Source organism: Piliocolobus tephrosceles, chromosome X, assembly GCF_002776525.5.
Source record: "Piliocolobus tephrosceles isolate RC106 chromosome X, ASM277652v3, whole genome shotgun sequence".
Lineage (NCBI taxonomy): Eukaryota > Metazoa > Chordata > Mammalia > Primates > Cercopithecidae > Piliocolobus > Piliocolobus tephrosceles.
The window spans coordinates 74,397,363-74,414,059 of NC_045455.1; the positions used below are offsets into that span (position 1 = coordinate 74,397,363).

General features: G+C 37.5%; 1 protein-coding gene across 3 annotated transcripts in view; it reads right to left on the reverse strand.

Moving 5' to 3' along the window:
* AKAP11 (A-kinase anchoring protein 11) overlaps window positions 1-16,697 on the reverse strand; it is a 51,371-nt gene that overhangs the window by 7,025 nt on the left and 27,649 nt on the right. For 2 of the 3 annotated variants that reach the window (XM_023208914.1, XM_023208915.1), the window contains exons 7-9: window positions 12,054-16,551; window positions 7,041-7,196; window positions 2,481-2,527 (exon numbers count right to left, since the gene is read on the reverse strand). In XM_023208914.1, coding sequence (XP_023064682.1) covers window positions 2,481-2,527; window positions 7,041-7,196; window positions 12,054-16,551 — 4,701 coding nt within the window. Of the gene's footprint in view, window positions 1-2,480; window positions 2,528-3,292; window positions 3,377-7,040; window positions 7,197-12,053; window positions 16,552-16,697 lie in introns of all 3 variants that reach the window. The other variant, XM_023208916.1, reaches the window with a different exon arrangement.

Genomic DNA, 16,697 nt, shown 5'->3' on the forward strand with positions numbered 1-16,697 from the left:
CTCCCCTCTCTCAAACACTCTCAATCAAAAATAGGTTTGGTACACCATGGTACAAGGCATGGTCTCTGGGCCTTTTTGCAATCCTGTGGAGTTCAGGGGGCTGGAAGCTAAATCACCCCACTGCTTCTTTGCACTGCTGGTATTTTCTCAGTTCAGGACTCCTGGTTGCCTGGCCTACAAGAACCTTCAAACGGCTCTCTCTTTAGAGAAGCCACTAACAATTAATGAAAAGGGGAGGGACCGACATCCTGCAACTACAAAATTTTTTTTTTTTTAAAAAGAAGTTTGTTGCCTTAGGATTGCCATAATTTTGAGTCTTTCTATAAATCCAGACCAATCTATCTCCTAATTTACCAATCTCTAACAAATTTAAAGTTGGCTGTAACTTTCTATATAATGAGAAACACCTATAATCTCAAAAGCTCAGTAATGACATATCAACATATAATTTATCTCCTGTTTCTACCTACTCACAAAAGAAATCCTTAACAGCCTGGTTAGTGCCAAAAGTAATCTTTTTCAAAATAAATTTCATATTTACATTAACTTGTATCTTTTTTCTTAATCATTCCTCAGTAAAGCTAGTTAAACAATCGCTAGTTCATTAGAGAATACTTACCACATGCATTTATACCATGTATAGCCTTTAGAATAACTGTTCACAGGTGTTACTTGAGAAAAGGCATAGAACTTTTATAAACAAAGTCAACACTTTTTTATTGAACAAGAATGAAACAAATATTGCAGTGGGGAATATCAATATCAAATATCAATAACACTAAAAATATTGCCCCATCTCAAATTTGTATCTGATGAGAAAAACTGATTTCTAGAAGACCTATATAAAGAATGTCTACTTACAGAGACATTAAAACTAAAAAAATAATAATCTTAAGTCTGAAGATTGCAGCTTAAAAATGGATGTGGGCTGGGCGCAGTGGCTCAAGCCTGTAATCCCAGCACTTTGGGAGGCCGAGACGGGCGGATCACGAGGTCAGGAGATCGAGACCATCCTGGCTAACACGGTGAAACCCCGTCTCTACTAAAAAAATACCAAAAAACTAGCCAGGCGAGGTGGCGGGCGCCTGTAGTCCCAGCTACTCGGGAGGCTGAGGCAGGAGAATGGCGTAAACCCGGGAGGCGGAGCTTGCAGTGAGCTGAGATCCGGCCACTCCAGCCTGGGCGACAGAGCGAGACTCCGACTCAAAAAAAAAAAAAAAAAATTGGGATGTGACTTCACTAAACAAGGTGTTAAACTAATTGAAAATTCAGGTGTCATAAAGTAAATTTCGAGAAATTCTTTTTAGCTATTTTCTGTTTGCCTGCTTCTAGAGAAGCAATTTTTAAAACATCACTAGTTCAAAAACAAGTATCTCAAAGAGTACAAATACTTTTATAAGTGCCACTTTATAGAAGACATTATTGGTATTTTCAAAATTAAGAAAAAATTAGACTTTTAGAAAAAAATTCAACAACCATCTGAATATAATGAAAACTCAGCTTCAAAGTAGTTTCTAAATTCACTCAGATGAATAAACTCAGATATTTTAACATATGAATTAAGGATTACAAACCATGGTCCAAAACTCTGTGGCCAATGATATCTAGTACTGACATACTTGGAACTATGTTCATTAAGGAAGGATCTGAATATTTTCTTCAAATATGTGTATGTGTGAGTGAAGCACTGGAACGGGGGGAGGGAAGAAGAATTAACTTAGAAATATCTTTTAAACAAGATAAGTAAAAATATTACTGACTCACGTAAGTTTGACATGAAACCCTAGTTCTACAAGTTACCAGTTTGGAAGGAAAATCATATGCCATAGTTATAATAACTTATCTTATGAGTAAGAATTTTAGCTTTTATATTTTGAAAATAATTATGTGGAGAGATTATAATTAATTTATCTCAAATAATCAAATAATTCTCATCAAGTATTCCTTTTTTTTTTTTTTTTTTTTTTTTTTTGAGTCAGAGAGTCTCTGGCTCTGTCACCCAGGCTGGAGTGCAGTGGCATGCTCTCGGTTCACTGGAACCTCTGCCTCCCAGGTTCAAGCGAATCCTGTGCCTCAGCCTCTCGAATAGCTGGGATGACAGGCGCCCACCACCATGTCCAGCTAATTTTTGTATTTTCAGTAGAGATGGGGTTTCACCATGTTGGCCAGGCTGGTCTCGAACTCCTGGCCTCAAGCGATCCACCCACCTCAGTCATCCAAAATGCTGGGAATATAGGCGTGAGCCACCGTGCCTGCCCAGTATTTCTTTATAGCAATGACAATTTCATTAGTGTAGCAATCAAATAAAACTACTCAGCGAAGGATCTAAAAGTGGACCAACAAAATTAGTTCAAAAATACCCTGATTTATAATGTTTTACACAAATACCTCAGAGCCTATCTGACAAAAATGCATAAAGACTCTTCTAGGAAACCTTATACAAAAGACATGTCAACACTTTGAAAAACAAATCAAATTACCTTCTACTTCATCCTCATGCTCTTCATCTTTATCATCTGGTCCATCACTTATGAATAAAATAGCAGAAGCAGTTACAAAAAAAACTTTAATTAATAATGGTATCAAAACAAATTTTTTAAAATGTGGTAATGAATGTTACAATATGAATATGACATTTAGAAACGGGAGAAATGACAATTAAAAAAGGAAGCTTTGCTTCTCACATCATTTCATGTTAAAATCTGAATTGCAAATGATCCCTAAAGTTATCAAAACCAAGAAATCCTACCTTACCATGATATATATAAGTGCTATGTAATATCATAATATTATTCAATTTAAAATCATTTAAAGTTGAAATAGTTTACTAATTTAATGTAGCATTTGAATCTCACAAAATGCCAGGAATAATTTGTTAATGGTTTAGCTGATGCAATTTATATATTTTTTAATACAGTAAAAACACTTTTTACCTATATTTTTCTTATATATAAAATAAAATCACATACAAAAACAAAACATAACAAAAAAACCCAACAGAAATCCTGTAGGAAGCAAGCTCTTTTGAATGAAATAATTGGTAGAATGAAAAATAGCAAGCAGAGCAACACATGCATAACAGTGACACATTTTGCAATTAGATGTCAGTCATATCTTAGCATAGTTGAATTTTTTCATTAGATGTGAATTCATCAAGCAGAATCATGTCAAAATACAGGAGAAAAGCAGGTTGATATATACTGGCACTGTAACCCACATTCTTTGAAGAAAATGACATCATGCATTAGTGGTGACAGACTCATCAGTTTTTAAGTTTCTAGACTGGACCAACCTGTCTGATGTTGGAAAGGATAAATTGTCCTCATACAAATCTCCTTCTAAACCAAGACTGCTCCAGCTACTGCTGTTACCATTACTGCCAGAGGAAGAAAAGAACAGAGCTGAACTAGAAAATGAATAGTAGAAAAGACCTTTGTTTTCCTTGGACAGCTTCTGTCCTTGATAACTGCAGATGTTCTGAAGCTGTCACAATGAAGGGGAACATCCACAGTGGAGAGAGACCATCACTGCTACTCTAAACGGGGCCTGACAAGTTCAGAGATTCGGGAGTTTTTTCTTTCTTCTCAACAGATCATGAAAATTATCTAAACTTGTATTTTACAGATTAACAGAATGGCTTTTAGGACAGCAAATGAATGCAATAATTAATAAGTTTCACAGGAAAGTTAATGTCTTAAGACCAATCTTGAACTCTAATTTATGAAATACCAATACCTTTCAATTTGGATAAAGTTAAAAAAAAAAAAACAGGTTAACATTCTCTCAGGTCTTTAGATAGTGCAAAGCAGTGACAGGTTTGGGTGAGGAAATGTCGGGGGAGATGGGACGGAAGGCTCTAAGACATAGTCCCAAACAGACCTTTTCTAACTATTTGGGCAAAACATGTTTCAGATTTTAAAATACTACTATGTCAATGATCTTCGTTTCATATATTATGTATAATTCAGTATGTATAATTCACCTCCAAGTAGGTGGCAAATAACAAACATCTTCTTCAGAATACAGCTAGAATAGCCAAGACTGAATCAAGCATTACACTTGTCTAGTTGGTCAGTCACAAATACCACATACAGATAACGTCTTATACTACCTCATCAACTGAAGGAGAAAGCAACTATTTTCTAAAACTGCAGCAAAGCAATTTTTAAAAAAAGCAACCATGTTCAGAAATAAAATTAAATTCAAATTTTCAGATTAAAACCCTCAGCATGCAATTTAAAAATTCTAATCATTTCTAATTATTAAACATTAGTAAGCACATTAGTTGGCAGTGATAAGCAGCTATTTTTCCCAATATTAGGCTAGGCAATTATAAAAAGTAATATTTATACAAACCAAAATTTTGGTTCTAAAAAAGTAAACATAAAATCATTTCATGTACATCAGTAAATGCTGATATGGTTACCAAAGAAAGGTGATTACTTCAAGTTCTAAAAAACTTCCAAGCAGTCTCAAATAATTTGCAGTTATATTCACTCTAACATGATCAAACTGTCACAAATCATAATGTATTAGACAGTAAAAATGAAAACTGAGCAGGGTCTTTTTAACAAAACTGTTCAAACCCATGTAGTTCATTGTCAGATAAACTAAAAATAAGAAAATACACAAATAAAGAATGGACAGACAGCTGTGAGCCAAGGAGAAAAAGAAAATTAGTCATCTCAAACACTCTATTTATTTCTATTAATAGAAAGATTATAGCAAAGAAAAAAATATATAAAATTTTACCCATCATAACGATTCTTCCACTTAATAATAAAAATCCATCACCTACCTATTACATAAATATTAAAACAACAACAGCTAAACGAAGTAAAGACCAAAAATTCAAATTCTCTCTAACCTTATCCCCCCTCCCTCTTTGTGCCTCCAAATGGGTATTTGAAGTCATTCTTCATAAAATGCCACTTCTAACTAGATGACTGTATACATTTTTCATCTAACCTGGACACTTTTTTAAATGAAAGGCCTCACCATTAATAATTACAACAGAACAGAAGTAAGCCAAACTATCCTAAGTGGGAAGTATGATCACCCTATATTAACCCAACATTAAAAAAACTTAATTTCTTCACTAAAGAGTTTTCCTGCTTCACTCTTGAAACACTACCCTGCTTCATTTTCTTTTATGTCTTTTCATATTTCCTATGTCTAGCACAGGAGTACTCCAGCCAGTGGTATAAGTACTGCAGTGGTCCAGTACCTGCTTATCAAGCATGCAGATTCTCAGGACCCTCCACTGACTTCATACATCTTCATCTCTGGAGGTGAGACCCTGGAAACTGTATATGCAACAAGCGTACCACCAATCCTGGATGAGCCCCGTGACCTTTTTCTCTGTGGCAGAACCTTAATGCCATGCAGCATCACATTCAGTCACATTACAACTGTGGTCAATGGAAACACAGGTCTTTTTCTGACAAAATGCCATTAAGCCATTAAGCCATTAAGTGTGCTCCCCACTTAAGTTCAAATATTAATCATTAATTTTCTGAGCCTAAATGCATTTATCCATGTTAAACATAATTACTTTAACCTCAGCCTGATTTGGTCTTTTTAACCTTTGTTCTGTTCATGGGATTCTTTTTTCAGCCTGTGTTGACTCACCCACAAATGGGTATTCCACATCATTAATAAATAATGCAAAGGAGGACAGAACTAAGGACAGAAACTAGTAAGATGATTCCTTTTTTCTCATCAAATTAGATAACATTCAGCACAGAGTTGTTCAACTGACTACAAGTCCTCTTAATGCTGCTAGCCTCTACCCACACCTCAGTCTCCCATTTTAACACCAGGATTTCCTAGACAACACTGTCAACCCCACTGAAATCCTAGAAGCCTGTGTTTCTTAAAATGAGAGAAGAAACTAAATGTTAGTATCCTTTTCTAGATAAAGTTATGGAAAATGGCCAAATCGTGATTTGTGACATTGCCCCCACTTGCTTCTAATAGTTTTAAACACTATCTTCTTGGACCTAGATTTTAAGAAATATTGGTGGTGTATATAGTACCATAATAAACTATGAAATATATTTTACAAAATATTAATATTTCCAGGTTAATCCAGGCATCAAACAAAACTCTCCAAGATTAAATGTTCTATCAGGTGAAAAGCCATGTCCTTTCCTTATGCTACCTCATTCCCTCTTCCAAGAGTCGCCTTCCCTCCCACACCTAGTTTGCCATTTCCAGGAGCTAAATTCAACTGATGGTTCACAGGTCCTTTCCACACATGCCTGAAACTAGCAGTATGCTGAAAACCCTTTCCTCCCTCAAGACTCCGCTACAAATGGTATCTATTATTTCCAGTTATCAGTTATGTGGATAAAGAGTTATAGAATTGTATACGTCAGAAAGGCCTTTAGGTAGAGGTTAAGACTATAAGAAACAACTGTCTCATAATTAACAAAATATTTCAAACACCACTGTTATGAACAAAGTTAACTAAGAAAAGTTATATATGAGGTAAGTGCCTTGTGCTACACAAAATCGTATTTTTATAATGGCTTTGACTTACGTATTTTCAATCATTCAAGTATAAGTGTTCCAGGTCATTTTGTGCCTAACAGCAGGACAAGTAAGGACTCTCGCCCCACCAAAAAGATACTATTTCAACTAGTATCAGGAAAATTACAGGATTATTTTGATGCCTTTTACAGATAACTGTCCTTTTTCTTGTTCTTTAAAGGAAAAAAAGGACGCTTTTTAAAGTGAAAAAAATATTTTCCTCAGAAGTTCATAAAAAGTTCGGGAGAAGCTTAAAAGGAATAAATTAAATGTATGCAATATTTTTCAAATCAACTATTGGCACACCCAAATAAAATTAGCTGGGCTACTTACTGTATTAAATAAGTATTAAAAACAATTAGAAATACGTTGTGAATAATAAAATACATGTTGAAAGTAATAGCATATTTTCAAATTTAGGATTTTAAAATAATAATGTAAATTTATAGCTCACTTCCGAGATCTGAGGACCTAAATTACACAATTATATGCAAAAGTGTAGTTACCTTTCACTGAGATGATGAAAACTGCTGCTTTCATCTTGGTGTTCATCTTCAAAACTTAAATTAGACCAGCTACCAGTGCTGTCATCACCAATACTGAGGTTCATCTGCTGACTACCGACAGACTCGGCTGACTGAAAGTCTTCTATTTCTTTTGAACTAAAAAGAAGAAAAAAAGAAAAAAAAATCAAATTGAAAGCATCCCAGATTCTGAACTTACAAGACTATCAATTTGATGATAAAGATAATAAAAACACAAGAAATGGTATTCAGAGTCAGACCAGTGGCTCGTGTAATCCTTTATTTGAGTGCCAATAAAGAGACTGTAGGATAGAGTATTAATTTCAAAGTTAACTGAGGTACCCACCAACAGCCATAACTTAGTTCATCTCCAGTGGATCTATCCCTAGGGCATTACTTCTCTAAATTCTATTTAAAGCAGTTCATTTTTCAACTGAGATACTACGGGGAGTACAAGTTCCTAAGTTTATCATCTGCTATGTAAAACAGTACTTTTATTTATATTAAAGGAGTCTCTTTCTGGCTTTAAGAACAAAAAAGTAGTTCAAGAAATTCTAGCATTGTCAAGCAAACCTGTATTCAAACTAATCAAATCTCTCCAAGATTTTGAGCACAGATCATAACCCCTTTCATTTTTCTCAATAAGAGGCATTTATACTTTTATTCCATCACAAGAAAGTCTATTCACTGCTCAACTATTTTAATTGCCCCACTACATTTTATGTTCAACAAAGTAGTCCAAAGTGATGTTTTCATAAAAAGAAAAAATGTCACTCTTCTGATCAAAACCTTCCAATGGCTTCCCACCAATCCAAGTAAGAGCCCAAATCCTTAAAACATACTGCCTGTCCCCTCTTATAACATCCATCTGAACTCCTACTGTTCTCCCTGCTCCACTCCTCCCACTTCAGCAACACAAGCCTCTCTGTTGTTTCCCAAACATTCACAGTCTCACCCCTATGCCTGGAAATCTGTTCTCTGTGACTCCCACATGACTTATTCTCACTTCGCCTTTGGTTTTTGGCTCAAATATTACTTTGCCAGTATTGCTTCCCCTGCTACCTATTCAAAACTGTAAACCAGCCCTAACGGCCACCGCCACTGTCACAACCAGCACTCTCTAACTCCCTACCTTGCTTTATTTTTCCCCCAAAGCACTTACCACTATGTGTCATACTATTTATTTTACTTACCTATTGTCTTATTCCACTATAACATAAGCACCAAGAGAATGTAGATTTTTGCCTGTTTTACTTACTCCCGTATCGCAGTGCTATCCCCAGAATAGCCCCTGAATTGCCCCCCATTTTTTCAGCTATTCTAATTTTGTAAGATACAGAATGATACCGAGCATTCCAAGCATAGGCACATTATAGTTCTGAACCATAATAGATTACTACTTTGGTTTTTTTGAATACTATTCCTAATATGTGCCACATTCTCATGGTTTTTGGCTGAGATGACCCAAAGGATGAGATCCAGAGAAGAGTTTTTAATGACCGTGAGGTTATTCTGGCTTGGAATGATAGCTCAGAATATAATCGTTTTGTTGGCTAAAAACGCACTACCAGCCAGGTACGTGGCTCATGTTTGTAAACTCAGCACTTTGGGAAGCTAGGGAGGGATGACTGCTTGAGCTCAGGAGTTCAAGATCAGCCTGAGCAACAGTGAGATCTCATCTCTACAAACAACAAACAAAAATAAATAAAAATGTACTATCACATAATTTCTCACTTGCATTCACATGCCACTTCTCTATTCATTAGAGTTTGTGAAATATTTATGGTCATGTTCATGAATCAAACAAAAAAGGGACATCAAGTGAAAAAACCCTAATAATACCCTTAAAGAATAATCTATCTGGGCCGGGCGCGGTGGCTCAAGCCTGTAATCCCAGCACTTTGGGAGGCCGAGACGGGCGGATCACGAGGTCAGGAGATCAAGACCATCCTGGCTAACACGGTGAAACCCCGTCTCTACTAAAAAATACAAAAAAACTAGCCGGGCGAGGTGGCGGGCACCTGTAGTCCAGAAACTTGGGAGGCTGAGGCAGGAGAATGGCGTGAACCTGGGAGGCGGAGCTTGCAGTGAGCTGAGATCCGGCCACTGCACTCCAGCCTGGGCGACAGAGCAAGACTCCGTCTCAAAAAAAAAAAAAAAAAAAAGAAGAATCCATCTGAATGAATCTCTTTTCAAGCTTGAAAGACAAATTTAACTTTATAAATAAAAAATGTTAAACAGTAAACTCTACACACTAGAGTCAACTTCCCTTAGTCAGTACTTACAGAACCCTAGCATAATTATTAAGAAGAGAAGCAGGAAAAGAATTACTCCAGCCTTAATAAAAAGCTGAAAGTGGGCAGCACTAGCTTACAAGGAAGAACTTTAAGGGCTATCTACTCACCCAATTCTAAGAAGGAAAAGTGGAAATTACCGAGAAAACCAATGAGAAAGGCATTTGCTAGCCCCTGAGAGTGATGTCTGAAAAACAGTCTCTTTTCCTCCTGTGAGGCTGGGAGGAAAGGGGGATGGGGCCATAGGGCAGACAGGACTGGACTGAGGAGGAGTAAAAAGTAAAATAGCCTGAAGCAACCTATAAGAGGAAAATTATTTCAATTGTTAAAAGGCCTTATTACCTATTCATGAGAATATTTATTAACCATTTATTATGTTTATCATCATACTAGGAACTGGTATGTAGTGAACAAGAAAACGTGGATCTAGGACAGAGGTTCACAATTGTTTTCTATAAGGGGCATGATATGGTTTGGTTCTGTGTCCCCACCCAAATCACATCTCAAATTGTAACCCCCAGGGAGGGACCCGGTGGGAGGTGACTGGATCATGAGGGCAGCCTCCTCCATGCTGTTGTCATGACAGTGAGGGAATTCTCATGAGAGCTGATGGTTTTATGTGTCTGGCAGCTCCCCCCGCTCTCTCCTGCTGCCTTGTGAAGAAGGTACTTGCTTCCCCTTTGCCTTGTGCCATGACTGTAAGTCTCCCAACGTTTTCCCAGTCATGCAGAACTGTGAGTCAATTAAACCTCCTTTGTTTATAAATTACTCAGTCTCAGGTAGTATCTTTATAGCAGTGTGAAAATGAACTAATACAGGCCAGATAGGAAATACATAGGTACTGCTGGTCATACAGCCTCTGTCCCAACTACTCAACTCTGCCATTATAGCACAAAGGCAGCCACAGAAATATGTAATTGAATGAGCATGGTTGTGTCCCAATAAAACTTTATTTATAAATACTGAAATTTGAATTTCATATAATTTCCACGTCACAAAATATCATTTGATTTTTTTTCAACCATTAAAAAAAAAAAAACATGAAATCTGTTCGTAGCTTGCAATCCATAGAAAAACCACCAGTAGGCCACATTTGGCCCACAGACTGTAGTTTGCCAACCCCTGGTCTAGTAGAAAGAAGGCTGCCTGATTAGGGCAAACAGAGACCTCTCCTAGTTCACCAGAAACCTACAGCATCTCTCATCTCAAGTAGATGCTATGAAGCAACTGGATTCAAGAATCCTGGCCAAGCTGTATCTCCCTGTTTTAAGATGGATAAGAAAAGAGGCAGACCATGTCATGGCTTTGACAGAAGCTACTCAAAAATCTCGAATATCATGTGACTCAATTAAATTCCACCTCAACTTAAAGCATTTTCTCTTTCCAGCAGGATTTACAAATATCATCCTATCAACTAATAACACAAGTTCGTCCTGATATCTTCTCTGGGACAAAGAAGGTTTAAAGTGAAAAATTGTAAGTTGTCATTAAAGAATCACTGAGCATGGCTGGGAACAGTGGCCCACGCCTGTGATCCCAGCACTTTGGGAAGCTGAAGTGGGCAGATCACCTGAGGTCAGGAGTTTGAGACCAGCCTGGCCAACTTGGTGAAACCCTGTCTCTACTAAAAATACAAAAATGAGCTGGGCGTGGTGGTGGGTGACTGTAATCTCAGCTACTAGGGAGGCTGAGGCACAAGAATCGCTTGAACCTGGGAGGCAAAGGTTGCAGTGAGCTGAGATTGTGCCACTGCACTCCAGCCTAGGCAACAAGTGTGAGACTCCATCTCAAAAAAAAAAAAAAATAAAAGAATCACTGAGCACAAGAGATAACTACTGAAAAACAGGACACCGTAGGACTACCAGAAAGAACTGTCCCCTTAGATTGTGAACTAATCAAGAGAAATGGTGTAAGTATGTAAAGAATTTTCGCTTTCTTCCTCAGAGCAGTTTGATTAAACCACGGTCTTTATAAGAAAACTTACCCTTGTGAATGAAGAAAGGTGTAAAAAATTTAATCTCAGAATAGTAAATTAATATGGTAGTATTCTACATTTACTATAGGATAGTCCCCCCTTATCCCTGGGGGATATGATCTAAGATACCCAGTGGATGTCTGAAACTGCAGATAGCATCAAGCCCTGTACATACCAGGTTTGTGGATCTGATAACTGAGATACCTTCTAAGTGACTAACAGGTGAACAGCACATGCAGTGTGGATAAACTGGACAAAGGGGTCATTCACATCCCGAGACGGCGTGAGATTTCATCATGCTACTCAGAACATGCAACTTAAAACTTATGAATTGTTTACTTCTGGAATTTTCCATGTAATATTTTCAGATTGAGGAAAGCAAAATTGAGAATAAGGGGGGACTACTATATAAAATTCTCTAGCTATTTATTTAATTCAACTTTACCTACTTCATAGCTCTATGAACTTGGATAAGGTGATTATTTTCCCCAACTCTCATTTTTCAGCCCTGTAAATGGATAACACCTTCCCTCAAAAGGGATCAGGGGACCAAAATATATAAAAGTCATGTGTAGGATATGAAACAATACATAAATGCAATTGGAAAAATTTTTGTTTATGTAGGGTTAAAAATAATCATTCCTTTATGAACAGGACCTAAGACATATAGGATCACATTTAACTTTCTCATTTATTGTTAACAACCAAAAGAAATGTGAAACTTACCTGCTAACAGCATGCCCAACATTTGTGACAGCTGCTGTCATGATTTCTGTGGCAAGGCTTTCAGCAAAGCTGGCACCCTCCTGTCCGATCCCACTGTCGGCTGCCATGCTGACACTGCTCACCTCTCGCTCGGCTTTTTCAATGGCTTCAGCAACTATCTTCTCAGCAAGCACTGCCTTCTTATCAAGATTAACATGAATCTGAGGGACACTGAGATGAAAAATCCTAGATTTCTGATAGTGGCTGCTAAATTTTGGATTAGAAGCTGGCTTACTACTGGCGAGAGAACCCTGTCTGAAAAAGTTCTGAGATGAATTTCCAGTGCAATTGTGAAGTTCTTTAAGGTCACAATATCTGCAAGCTTGACCTGTAAGAGGTGACAACTTTTCTGCATAAGTGACCCTATCTGCTGATTTCGTGGTCTCAGACACTCGTAACACTGTAGATCCTAGAGTTAGCTCTAGAGTGTCATCCACTACTTTTTTGGCATACTGTTCTACAGCTTGAACAATATTGTCTCCACAGCCATATCCATTTAAACTGCCAGTGCTGTGGTAAAACCTGTGACTTTGTGAGGAAGGCTGAAGAGACTTAGGCAATTCTGGTTTAACATGACTCTCTTTATCTCCTTCACATCCGGATTTTTCAAACAAGCAAGAATCTGTTAAGGATTTTGGTAGGCCAACTAGAGAGGCTGTCAGCTCTTCTTTAGCATCTTTTGTTATGCTGTGAACGAAAGAGGCTGAAAAACTATACAGTTCAGAACACTCATTTCTATATGGATCCAGGGTCCTTTCGCAAGTTTGATTTTTACAAAAGTAATCTTCATTTCTTTTACTTTGTCTTTTTTTGTCTGCTTCTTGGTGGTGCTCTTTATTTGAAAACATTAACAGTTCACTTGTTTTCACTTGTGAACTTGGCACAGGGAACATTCTTGAATTGCACTGCACTTTGGTTGTCTTAGCTGCTTCCTGTAATCCTGATTTAACAGATCGATAGGCAAGTCTATTAGCATACTGATCCATTATCAACTCAATATTACCACCTTCCTGTTTTAGTATCTGAATAATGTGACCTGCATATTCGTCTGTCACACTTTCACAGCTGGGATACTTATACGTCAGACCTGACATACAAGAACTTGGTGGTAATGAAAGAATAAACGGATCCACTTCTCTTGGGTGCGCTACAGCCTCTATATCCAACTTCTCTTCTACTTTATAATCTTGGTCACCATCAGCATAACAACTGTTCTTCTTTTGCTTGAAAAGCATACAACTTCGAACTTTTGCTATTTTCTCAGCTTCTGTAATGACTTCTGCTGCCAGATCACCTGCAAAACTGCACAATGTTTTCAAATTTTCATCTGAGGGGTTTAAGAAAGTAGGTGACACACTTCTTTGACTTTGCATATTTAAGCAAGGGTTTTTAACCTTGGGTTCTTGAATGATTTTATTATCTAAATGGGAAGCTGCCATTTCAGTTGCAAGAGAAAGGATGTGTGTAGCTAATGCTTCTGCAAACTGAACCTTCTTCCCTGAGTGCTCTGACTTCACATCCACTTCAGGGAGCTCTCCATTTTCACTACTCTCAACTTCTTCAGAAAGAGATCGCATGAGTTTCAACATGAACTCTTCTTTTTCTATAGTATTTTGTTCATTCTCAGACAAACTACCAACAGATGAGTTGTGTGGAGTAGAAGGTGGTGTAGCAGGTGCAAACTCTTTGGCTAATTCTCCTTTGAGCTTTTTTGTTAATTTCTTGATATCCCATTCCGAACTAGCCTGGGATGGTACTAGAGGAGTTGATGGAGGAGTATCAGGTATTACATTTCCATCTCTGACTTTCTGTTTATCTTCCACATGCAAGCCATCTACACAGGTAAGTGCTGTAGATGAGAAAGTATGTGAATGAGGAAAGGGGTTTTCCTGTCCAAAAGACAAGGACTCAAGTGATGTATTATTCAAGTTATGCTTTTTCAGTGGTTGATCCTTAGCAGGTTCCTTCAAGTCAGATTTCTGACCTGTCACAGCTGGACAAGATGGCAGTGTCTCTAGGGAGGATCCATGAACCACAGAAACTTTACATTCTGGAACACAATCCTTTCTAGCTGAAAGTGAGCAGTGAGTTAAGTGATTGTGAGAGCCAGGAAATTTGGGAGACTTTTCTGGTGTCAACTGTGATTCTTCTCCAGAAACAGACAAGCTTTCCTTGTATCCTGCATTTTTATCTACATTTAGGATCATTGATTTGCTCTTATCTATGGAATGTTTAATAATACATTTAGATAGCTGGTCAGCAAACATGTCCTTATTGCTACTAGCCTCACTGCACTGCAGCATTGCCTGACCACACTGGGAAAATGGAGGGGTTTTCCCCTTTATTGATTTAGTTAAATAATCTGTACGTTCATCAACCATTTTTGTAACTTCCAATGATGTCATTGACTCTAAAGTTTCATTTACTATCGTATGCACCATTGCTGCAGAAAAGTTGCTAATAACTGCAGAATCACTTGGTAATTTTGAGGAACTCTGCATTTCAAGATCATCATTAGTTGGTTTAAAATCATTCTGGTTACCTGGATTGTGTTCTGAAGGTAAACAAATATTTCTGAGACAAGCTGCTTTTTCTTCTCTGTTTTTTGTGGCAATATGCACTTGGGTAGAATCACCACTTGAATTACTATCATCACATGACAGATGAGCCTTTGCCTGACACGCAGTAGATGAAATATGATATGGGAGAAGGGCACTTCCTGCCAAGGGCACTGGTATAGAAGTAACAATTCCAGAAGTACAAAACAAGGCCTGCTGCACTGTGTATTCCTTTTTATATTCCTGCACTGGTTTTGTCACCATAATTGCTTGATTGTGAAAAGAAGGGGAAAACGTGACAGCCTGTGTCGATGGTACTACACTTTCTGCACTCACATACTTGATATTATCCGTAGAGACACTAACTGCTGCCTTTGTTGTAAAGGTCACATCAACTTGTGATAGCTCAATGAACGCTTCCTGTATTACAGATTCAGACAAATCTTTTGCATATGACTTCACTGCTTTGTCTTCAAAGTCAAACGATCCACACTGTGGAGATGCAGGCGTTTGAGGATACGAAAACTGACACACTTCCATGATGCCTTCAAAAACAAGCTCTTCAGCAAGATCTGCAGCAAACCTAGCAACTGTGTTTGTGAATATCTGCTTCTTTACATACTGTAAATCTTTTAAGGCATTTGATAAAGCTTCACTCACCAAAAAGTTAGCCAGGCCACTAATGGCACGTTCTTTTAGTGAAAATGCACGCTGCCTTCTCAGCTCATTAAATGCCATCTGAAAAACAGATGATGTCAATTTGACGGCTAAGTGGCACAACGCATTGGTACATGAAGAGACTCCTTTCTGTAAGTCTTTAAACGCACTGCCAAAACTTTTTTCCACAAGATCTGCTGCAAATTTTTGAATGCTATCTTTAATCATTAAGGATTTATTTTTAGATTTATTTTTTTGATCAAGCTTTCCATGCTTAAAAGTTATAGTTTTATTTTCTCCATGTTTAATACTGATAATATTTGATAGGGCATTAGTGTGCTGGGTATGAAGAACTGAGCCTAGTACTTCACATGATACGTTATTTGCATAATCTTCATAGGTGTAATAAATAGAATCAAGATTTTCATGAATCCTATCTCCACCAATATCTGTTTGGCAAAAACATTCAGCTGGAGTACAGCCTCCAAGAGGACTAAAAGCAGAGGATCGAATAGGACTAAATAAACCACTATCTTCCCCCGAGGCCTTCACTGGGCGAGGAGAATCCGGAGCATCACACAGGTTACCATATGGAGATTCCGGTTTACGAGGAGTTGGCTTTCTAACATTAGCTGGGAGAGCTGGACGATCAAACTTGAATTTTTGAGGATTCATACATGATTTTCCATGTTTGTGCCCTTTCTTCTGCGATGAATTCCCTATGACAGGATCCTTGTTAAACAGGCAAGTCTCTAAAGTTTGTTCTAGTTCATCAAACTGATCAAAACTATCAAAAAATTCACTTACTTCTGAGTCTGAATCCTCTACATCATCTTTCATCACAGGAATTTTAGGCAGCTCAAGTTTTGCTTTTAAGCTTTTTTGATATCCCTCTTCATCCAAGAAAATAACAGGACTTGGACTTGAACATTCTGATTCAGATGAGTAGGCAGGAGAAGACGAAAAACATGTTTTCTGTAAATCACTATCTTTATCTGAAGCATTAGATGACCTATAGAAACTCCTTTGGGTCCAAGGCTCTGAAATGGTTGTTGTGACTGACGTTTTCACAGAAGGTAGTTCTTTAGGTCCCAGGACATTCACTGAGGAAGTTGAGGGTTTAGCCAATGACTTCTGCTGTCCAGAGCTAATGAGAATCTTTAAATCATGGGTTTCTAAATGATGACCAGTAACCGTCTGGGAAGCAGCATCACACTGGTTCCTTAGCGCAGTAATGTTCATTCCTATAGGAAAAGAATGAAATGGTGCCATTATTCTTGAAAAAACTTTTTGGAAACTAATTTAAATCCATGGAATAAACTGACTTTAAACATATAATATTTATGTGTTTCTAAACTATATTGTTTAACAGAAAGATTCACCCAAGTAA